Source organism: Nanorana parkeri, unplaced genomic scaffold (assembly GCF_000935625.1).
Source record: "Nanorana parkeri isolate BGI_ZX_2015 unplaced genomic scaffold, ASM93562v1 scaffold2148, whole genome shotgun sequence".
NCBI lineage: Eukaryota > Metazoa > Chordata > Amphibia > Anura > Dicroglossidae > Nanorana > Nanorana parkeri.
The window spans coordinates 74,017-84,177 of NW_017308416.1; the positions used below are offsets into that span (position 1 = coordinate 74,017).

At 50.7% G+C, this 10,161-nt stretch overlaps 1 protein-coding gene across 1 annotated transcript in view; it reads right to left on the reverse strand.

The window, feature by feature from the left end:
• The window catches only part of LOC108800877 (zinc finger protein 91-like), a 32,402-nt gene that overhangs the window by 4,872 nt on the left and 17,369 nt on the right, over positions 1-10,161 (reverse strand). Inside the window, exons 3-9 of the mRNA XM_018572861.1 lie at positions 8,401-8,412; positions 8,184-8,284; positions 7,475-7,621; positions 7,334-7,402; positions 6,904-7,057; positions 6,120-6,380; positions 3,885-5,053 (exon numbers count right to left, since the gene is read on the reverse strand). Of these exons, the coding sequence (XP_018428363.1) occupies positions 3,885-5,053; positions 6,120-6,380; positions 6,904-7,057; positions 7,334-7,402; positions 7,475-7,621; positions 8,184-8,284; positions 8,401-8,412 (1,913 nt within the window). The remainder of the gene's footprint in view (positions 1-3,884; positions 5,054-6,119; positions 6,381-6,903; positions 7,058-7,333; positions 7,403-7,474; positions 7,622-8,183; positions 8,285-8,400; positions 8,413-10,161) is intronic.

Sequence of the window (10,161 nt, forward strand, 5' to 3'; positions counted from 1 at the left end):
GGGGGGGGGGTGTAAATATATAAAATAATCTCATTACCTCCCTTGCTGCCACTTCCAACAATGTTTCCTCTCTACTTCCTCTCGACTCACCTCTAACCCGGAACTTCCTGTCTGTAGGTGTCATAGAGACTTCCTGTCTGGGAATAGGTGACATCACCACCTTGTGGAGCTCAGAGGAACTGCAGCCCTGAGAGACCTCTCTTGTGCTGTGTGTTCTGTGTATCCTGATAGATGGGTCATCTCCACCCCACCGAGAGGGACAGAGATATAGGACTGATAGGGATCCCCGCATCTCACCTGCTGATGGACATAGTCAGTCCCTGCCCAGCCTGTCAGTCTACCTCTAAAGTTAAGCTGTGCTCAGACCAACATCCTGAGTTCCAGACTGTCCCTAGTTCCAGAGTTCCTCTGCCGCCAAGGTCCCCTGCACTCTGTGTCTCTGATGACCCCTGGGTCACCTGGTGTCTTCTAGATCCATTGTCCATGAGTTCCTCTGCCACTATGGTCCCCTTCTTTCTGTTTTTGATGACCCCTGTGTCAATTGGGATCTTTGACATCCAGTGTCCAGGAGGTCCTCTGCCACCAAGGTCCCCTACACTCTGTGTCTCTGGTGACCCCTGATGTCTTCTAGATCCAGTGTCCAGGAGGTCCTCTGCGACCAAGGTCCCCTTATTTCTGTGTCTCTGATGACCTCTGTGTCACCTGGTGTCTTCTAAATCCAGTGTCCATGAGTTCCTCTGCCACTAAGGTCCCCTACACCCTATGTCTCTGATGACCCCTGATGTCTTCTAGATCCCATGTCCTTGAGTTCCTTGGCCACCATGGTCCCCTTCTTTCTGTGTCTCTGGTGACCCGTGTCACCTGGTGTCTTCTAGATCCAGCGTCTATGAGGTCCTCTGCCACCAAGGTCCCCTGCACTCTGTGTCTGGTGACCCCTGATGTCTTCTAGATCCAGTGTCCAGGAGTTCCGGTGCCACCAAGGTCCCCTACACCCTATGTCTCTGATGTCTTCTAGATCCAGTGTCCATGAGATCGGGTACCACTAAGCTCCCCTACACCCTATGTCTCTGATGTCTTCTAGATCCAGTGTCCATGAGTTCCGGTACCACTAAGGTCCCCTACACCCTATGTCTCTGATGTCTTCTAGATCCAGTGTCCATGAGTTCCGGTACCACTAAGGTCCCCTACACCCTATGTCTCTGATGTCTTCTAGATCCAGTGTCCATGAGTTCCGGTACCACTAAGGTCCCCTACACCCTATGTCTCTGATGTCTTCTAGATCCAGTGTCCATGAGTTCCGGTACTACTAAGGTCCCCTACACCCTATGTCTCTGATGTCTTCTAGATCCAGTGTCCATGAGTTCCGGTACTACTAAGGTCCCCTACACCCTATGTCTCTGATGTCTTCTAGATCCAGTGTCCATGAGTTCCGGTACCACTAAGGTCCCCTACACCCTATGTCTCTGATGTCTTCTAGATCCAGTGTCCATGAGTTCCGGTACCACTAAGGTCCCCTACACCCTATGTCTCTGATGTCTTCTAGATCCAGTGTCCATGAGTTGCGGTACTACTAAGGTCCCCTACACCCTATGTCTCTGATGTCTTCTAGATCCAGTGTCCATGAGTTGCGGTACTACTAAGGTCCCCTACACCCTATGTCTCTGATGTCTTCTAGATCCAGTGTCCATGAGTTCCGGTACCACTAAGGTCCCCTACACCCTATGTCTCTGATGTCTTCTAGATCCAGTGTCCATGAGTTCCGGTACCACTAAGGTCCCCTACACCCTATGTCTCTGATGTCTTCTAGATCCAGTGTCCAGGAGTTCCGGTGTCACCAAGGTCCCCTACAGCCTATGTCTCTGATGACCCGTGTCACCTGGTGTCTTCTAGATCCAGTGTCCATGAGTTCCGGTGCCACCAAGGTCCCCTACACCCTATGTCTCTGAGGATCTCTGTGTCACCTGGTGTCTTTGAGATCCAGTGTCCGGGGGTTCCATCCAGCGGCTGTAATGCTGTGTGGATGACTATACGCGGAGTGAAGCCTTTATACATCTTCTCCTCAATGTCCCGATGTCTCTATTGCCTCCACCTTTAGGGTCTTACAAGAGGGACCCCTAGAGGTCATTCCTCGGAATAGATCACACCTACTTGCCTTTGAAAGACGTTGGTCTACCCAGGTGGTGTTTAATGCTTTACATGAACTTGGTGGGACAGATGGCCCAAGGAGGTGGAATGCCAAAACAAGTATCTGGGGTTCCTACAGTTCCTTGGTCAATAGTCACTGGGTGAGCCTCCTCGGCATCCAGATTCATCACATGGAACGTCTTGTGTACAATCGGCCCCACAAAACAGGTTCGGGTTTGACTCTTCCTTTGATGAACAACTAGGCAGAGCAGAAAACCTAGGCCCATATGGGTGATGCCCTCTAGGCCCAGGCCCAGAGCCTTCTGAACAACCCCAAGAGGGGAAGAGGTTAAAAGAACGATCTCTCCAGAAGGGAGGACTAACAGGAGAACCTTCCAGAACATCCAAGCCAAGTTCAACCCTAGAATGAGAAGCTCACCAAGGGTTGGCCATCTGAAACAACAGACCGGACTCTCTGTACCCACCCCCGGCACAGTTCTCTGAAAAGACCCCATCACCCTCCAAACACCCCTACACACCACCACCCGGTGCAGCTAATGTTGTGTAGGTGGAATACCAGATGAGAGAAGAAGGACGGAGACAAACACGTGAGAGAAGACATTCACAGAAGAGAAGGAATGGGGAGGGAAGAAGAAAGGGGGCAGGAACGTAGGGAACCAATAGAAACGGGACCACCAGGACAGATAAGCCCAATTATAGGCTCAGCAAGTTAAGGTTCAACCCCCAGATCTGAGGTAGCCCACCCGGGAGAACCACGTCATCAGAAATTTGGGATGAGTGTCCTTAGACGTGAGCTTCTCACTAACGATGGTACCTGGGAGTTCCTCAAAGCTCCAAGTGGGCTGGCGCAATCATCTAGCGATGATCGGTCTAAATAGGACAACCGAGGCTGACTAGAGGTCACGTTTGATACCTTCCTATACAGGAGGGTCTTCAGATTTCTAATGAGAGTGCAGATCACCTCCGTTGTAAGAAAACAAGTCTTAAAATGTCCTCTCAGAGGATCAGAGGTCCTGACTTTCAGCCATGACTACAATGGCCGGTCTGGAGATAGTTAAAATAAAACCAACGTGAAAGAAAAATGAAATATACAAATCTGAAGGCACGTGTCTCAAATTATTTTAATATACATTTACATTCAAATACATTTCCCACACTAGCAAGGAACTAAAAAAACATTTCCCACACTCCAGACACTAATACGTCTCAAGGGTAGAGTGCGTTCTCTGGTGTGTGGTGAGACTGGACTGTTGTGAAAAACGTTTCCCACACTCCAGACACTAATACGTCTCATGGGTAGAGTGCGTTCTCTGGTGTGTGGTGAGACTGGACTGTTGTGAAAAACATTTCCCACACTCCAGACACTAATACGTCTCAAGGGTAGAGTGCGTTCTCTGGTGTGTGGTGAGACTGGACTGTTGTGAAAAACGTTTCCCACACTCCAGACACTAATACGTCTCATGGGTAGAGTGCGTTCTCTGGTGTGTGGTGAGACTGGACTGTTGTGAAAAACATTTCCCACACTCCAGACACTAATACGTCTCATGGGTAGAGTGCGTTCTCTGGTGTGTGGTGAGACTGGACTGTTGTGAAAAACGTTTCCCGCACTTGGGGCAGGAATACGGCTTCTCCCCCGTGTGGCATCTCTGATGTTTAGCGAAATCTGACTTGCGCGCAAAACATTTCTCGCACTCGGGGCAGGAATACGGCTTTTCGGCCCTGTGACACAGCTGATGTACTGAAAGATAAGACTTCTCTAAAAAACATTTTCCACACTCGGGGCAGGGGTAGGGCTTGTTGCCCGTGTGAGATCTTTGATGTCTGACAAGTGTCGATTTCAGTGGGTAGCTTTTTCCGCACTCGGGGCAAGAAAACGGCTTCTCCCCGGTGTGAGTTCTTTCGTGGGTGACAAGTTCTGATTTCCGAGGATAACTTTTCCCGCACTCAAGGCAGGAATATGGCTTGTTGCCTGAGTGGCATCTCTGATGTACAGAAAGGTGAGAGTTCTGTGAAAAACGTTTCCCGCACTCAGGACAGGAATATGGTTTCTGGCCTGTGTGAGATCTTTGATGCCTAACGAGTGTTGATTTTAGCGGAAAACACTGCCCGCATTCGGGGCAGAAATACGGCTTCTCCCCGGTGTGAGTCCTCTGATGTGCAGTGAGATCTGGTTTACGTAGAAAACACTTCCCACACTCAGGACAGGAAAACGGCTTCTCCCCTGTGTGACACCTCTGATGTGCGGAAAGATAGGATTTCCGTGAGAAACATTTTCCGCAATCAGGGCAGGAACACGGCTTCTCCCCAGTGTGCGACGTCTGATGTCTGACAAGCGCCGATTTCATCGGGAAACTTTTCCCGCACTCGGGGCAGGAATGTGGCATCTTGCCTGTATGATTTATCTGATGTCTGACAAGTTGGGACTGCCACAGAAAACACTTCCCACACTCTGGGCAAGAATACGGCTTTTCTCCTGTGTGTGATCTTCGATGCCTGATAAGTGCTGATTTCATTGGGTAACATTTCCCACACTCGGTACAGCAATACGGCTTCTCCCCTGTGTGAGACCGTAGATGTCTGACCAGTGCTGCTTTCTGTGGATAACGTTTCCCACACTCATGACAGGAATACGGCTTCTCCCCTCTGTGAGATATCTGGTGTTTTTCCAAGTCTGATTTTTTGACAAAACCTTTCCCACACACAGTACAGGAAAGCATATTTTGAAGGACGAGACCGTCCCTCTCAGTCTGAGGTTCCTCAGGATTAGAAGAACACAATGGTCCATCCACACTATGGGGCACCTGATGGACTTTATGGTCTTCTCCTGGACTATACTGTGTGGTGTCGTCATCTTCTGGAGACAACGCGAGACGTTCCTCTGAGATCTTCCCGACGTCCCGTCCGTGGACTACAAATTGAAAGAAAGAGATTGTGGTTAGATGAAGGGATGAGCTCCACCAGAGGTCAGAGAGTGATGATGGGGGGTGACCTACCAAGATAAGGACAGAACTGATCCTGAAGACCATTGTTGGGTTATCACTTATTCTTCACTTCCTATGTTTGATGATGTCATCACCTTACTGTAGACATGTAATAATCTGAGCTCCAATCAAATGTACTCACCATTAGATCCTTTTCTTGGAGTCCATTGAGGGACACAGAAAGTCAGATACTGTTGGGATGTCCAGGAGGGTGGGCAAACCAAACATAAATGGGGGCTGCTTGAAGCCCTGGAGCTGCCCGGAGGACCAGCACCAGAAACGGGCACAAGTGTCTGAATGATAGGAGGACATCCTGAGGGAGGACATGGAGGACCAACGTGATGTCTGAGACCAAGAAGTCACCATCCATAGAGGAATGACCCACATTGGAAGGGACCGCCGAACCATGGGCAGGAGAGGAAACTTAGACCCCGCCCTCATTGAACTTGACGTACTCACCTGTAGGCAAGAGGCACCTCTGCGGTGGCCCGAAGAACCACCCTGCTGAAAATAGATCCTGCCCAACCTTGGATTCAACAGCCACAGGGCTAAGGGCGGGAAGGGGACATCTGAGGGGTACCACAGGAGGACTTCTATGTCTGAATGGAAGAGGATTACTCAGAGGGAGACCAGAATGGGACACAACTACGAGCATCATACTGGCACAAGAACAATAGCCGGAGCCTCAGGACTGAGGAGACCCCCAAGGGGGCAGGGGAAAAAAAAAAGAGGGAGTAGCTGAAGTGCAGGAGGGCATCCCGAGAACCCAAACGGGGCGCTCTCCGCACCTGAATGCCCAAAGAACCAACTTCTGCAAGGATCAACAACCATCCCTCCCCTTGTGGGGGCACCTTCAACAAGAGCTGAGATGTTTTCTGGCTTCTAACCTCATGGGCTGCTTCCGGATCGGGCTTAGAAGGTCCAGAGGTAGATGAAGGATGGAACTCCACCCACCTTTCCTTGGATTCTTAACCCTAAGATGTACACTCTGACCTCCCGTTAGGATGGTTTCCCGGGGAGATTCGAAGAGACGGCATCCGCTTCCCAGAACCCTCCCCAGAATGTTCTGTGCACCCGTATGGACCATCAGACCCATAACGGGACTCAGGTCTAGAAGCTTAGAACAATCCACCGCCACTGAAGCGTACGGCTCCCATCCTCTAGCAGGAACCGGGGATGGAGAGATCTCTTTTAGGGCTTTGGCCCATTCTCCCGAGTTATAATAGGGCGGAGGGTAACACCCATCATGGAAACCTGGATGTTAAGGAGGGAATCCAACACCGAGACGTTCCTCTGAGATCTTCCCGACGTCCCGTCCATGGACTACAAACGGAAATCAAGAGATTATTGGTGGACCCATGTTATGACCCACCTGTGCTGATCTCTGTAGGCGTGTCCTCCTCTATGGATGTCCTCATCATCCCGGCCTCCTCCGTATATCGCTGATCATCCCTCACATACGTCTCTTCTACTTCACCCTCAACTTTCATCTTCATCAGATCTTCACCCTAAACCAACAGAACGGCAGAAAGTCTCATCTGTGACATAGAAGTATTTATGATGTGACATCACATAGAAGATCTCATCTTGTAGAGTCCACACGTCATCTCCATCACTTTATGTTCCCGCCCCTCAACTCCACCTACCTGATCATGGTGGGGGATGGTGAGATCTTCCTGGGTGGGGTCCCGGGAATAGGGGGGGCGGGGACATCTCTCATGGTGGGGGATGGTGAGATCTTCCTGGGTGGAGTCCCGGGAATATAGAGGACGGGGACATCTCTCTGGTGGGTTCCTGTAGATAGATGACTCCTCCATGTTCTCCCGGTACAGATCTTTGTGTTCTTTTGGAAGCTCCGACTCCTCCATCACTACATCCTCATCATCCTCCTCCTCTTTGATCTCTTCTTTAACATCAACTTTAGAATCTCTCTGAATATAAAATAAAAACACATTGTAACAATGTAGATAATGTCCAGATACCACCAGTGATGGTCCATCATCTACCTGATCATGGCGGGGGATGGTGAGATCCTCCTGGGTGGAGTCCCGGGAATACAGGGGGCGGGGACATCTCTCATGGTGGGGGATGGTGAGATCCTCCTGGGTGGAGTCCCGGGAATACAGAGGGCGGGGACACCTCTCTGGTGGGTTTCTGGTATTGGTTGGCTCCATCATATCCTTGTGTCCTCCTGAAAGCTCCATCACCCCGTACTCCTCATCCTCCTCCTTATACTCTTCTTTAACGACAATGTTATAATCCCCGAAGTCTCCACTCTGAGTATAAAACATTCATTGTAACCAACATGGTTGTCTATAAATCGTCACTACCAATTGTTCATTATCTACCGGATCATGGTGGGGGAAGGTGAGATCTTCCTGGGTGGGATCCCGGGAATACAGAGGACCACCTTCCTCCATAAACTGCTGATCTCCACTTACCAACATCTCTTCTTCTTCTTCCTCTTTACCTTTAAAGTCTCTCAGGTCTTCACCCTGAACCCCAAAGATGAGAGAATAGGTAAAGAGGAGAGCCAATAATAAGTTTTTACCTGACATCACTTCCTGTCATAGAGACTTCCTGTGTGGGTATAGGTGAGATCACCACCTGGTGGAGCTCTGAGGAACTGAGAAACATCTCGGCCTTGTGCTTTGTGTTCTGTATATCCTCATAGTTGGGTCATCTCCACCCCACCGAGAGGGATACAAATAAATAATGTATATACCAGCCCTTAGGGTTAGGGTTGGGGAGGAGCCTTAGGGTTGGGGAGGTGCCTGAGGGTTAGGCTTAACCCTAACTCTGAGGAGGTGCCTTAAGTGGAGTCCCATCAGAGGCCAATACATCCCCACCCCCTCCTGGGAGAAGTGTTCTTGGTGATCTCTCGGTGAATTGTTTCTCCTGAGGCTTGGATGAAGTCTAGAAGTTGGTCCTCAATAGTCCTCCTGTCATTCACTCCAAAGGCCGAGAGCCAGGAGGAAATATTAGTCCTCGTAGGAGAAAAAGGGTCACGGCAGGAATCCTAGCCGCCTCGCCCAGGGCAGATACAGGCGGCGTTACCGGTTGTGGTGCTGTCCACATCCTCAGCTTCTCCGAGAACGTATAGTAGGCCGACGTGTGTTGGAATGGAGGAGGTCCTGTTGGGTGACGATTACCACTCTCTAATGGATGATGAGGAACATCTTTGCAGAAGCCCAGATGTTCATCGGCAATGAATTTGGTTCCTCAGTCTATAGATGATGAAGGCCCGGCTTGGACCTGGCTGTCCATAACATACCTATGGTGAGAACTGTGTCAAGGCTCAAAAAGTCAGTTGAGTCAATATGCTTTAAACTTAGGAATATAGTTCAGGAGAAGGAGGGGGGTCACCAAGGCTGGTCCAGTATAACACTGAGAGAACATCTGTTGGGTTGCGGGTCGGGGTATGATATGACCCTGCAACAACTGTTGATAAAAGACTCTTCAGATTCAATGTCCTCATCCAGCTGAGCTGGAGAAATGTCCCACCTTCTGAGGACACCGAGTTAAACTGCTCTTGATCGGTGTGTGTTGGGGTATAGCCTTTGATTTAGCCCAGCGGCCAACCTCCTAGAGATAGGGTGTAAATCCAAAGGTTAGATGATGGTTCCCCCAATGAACGCGCGCGGGGGGATATGGTGTGAACCCAGATATAAAGAAGTCTACCCTGGAAAGTCTTCTGGGATGGTTGGATGGAGGGTAAGGCTATGAGTTAGAAAGGACATTAGGTCAGCAATTAATAAAGAAGATGGGGAAGCTTATGGCAAATGATGAAGATACCCGCGCCGACCTACTCTACCCAACCAACCCTACTCCGCCCAACCAACCAACCCTACTCCGCCCAACCAACCAACCCTACTCCGCCCAACCAACCAACCCTACTCCACCCACCCAACCAACCCTACCCCGCCCAACCAACCCTACTCCGCCCAACCAACCCTACCCAACCAACCAACCCTACCTTGCCCAACCAACCATACTCTGCCCAACCAACCCTATTCCGCCCAACCAACCCTACACTACCCAACCAACCCTACTCTGCCCAACCAACCAACCCTACTCCGCCCAACCAACTATCCCTACTCCGGCCAAACAACCATCCCTACTCCGCCCAAACAACCCTACTCTGCCCAACCAACCCTACACTACCCAACCAACCCTACTCTGCCCAACCAACCAACCCTACTCCGCCCAACCAACTATCCCTACTCCGGCCAAACAACCATCCCTACTCCGCCCAAACAACCCTACTCTGCCCAACCAACCCTACACTACCCAACCAACCCTACTCTGCCCAACCAACCAACCCTACTCCGCCCAACCAACTATCCCTACTCCGGCCAAACAACCATCCCTACTCCGCCCAAACAACCCTACTCTGCCCAACCAACCCTACACTACCCAACCAACCCTACTCTGCCCAACCAACCAACCCTACTCCGCCCAACCAACTATCCCTACTCCGGCCAAACAACCATCCCTACTCCGCCCAAACAACCCTACTCTGCCCAACCAACCCTACTCTACCCAACCAACCCTACTCTACCCAACCAACCCTACTCTACCCAACCAACCCTACTCTACCCAACCAACCCTACTCCGCCCAACCAACCATCCCTACTCCGCCCAAACAACCCTACTCTGCCCAACCAACCCTACACTACCCAACCAGCCCTACTCTACCCAACCAACCCTACTCCGCCCAACCAACCATCCCTACTCCGCCCAAACAACCATCGCTACTCCGCCCAAACAACCTTACCTACCCAACCAACCCTACTCTACCCAACCAACCCTACTCTACCCAACCAACCCTACTCTGCCCATCCAACCCTACACAATCAACCAACCCTACTCTGCCCAACCAACCCTACTCTACCCAACCAACCAACCCTACTCTACCCAACCAACCCTACTCTGCCCAACCAACCAACCCTACTCTACCCAACCAACCCTACTCTACCCAACCAACCAACCCCACCCAACCAACCCTTCACTACCCAACCAACCCTACTCTGCC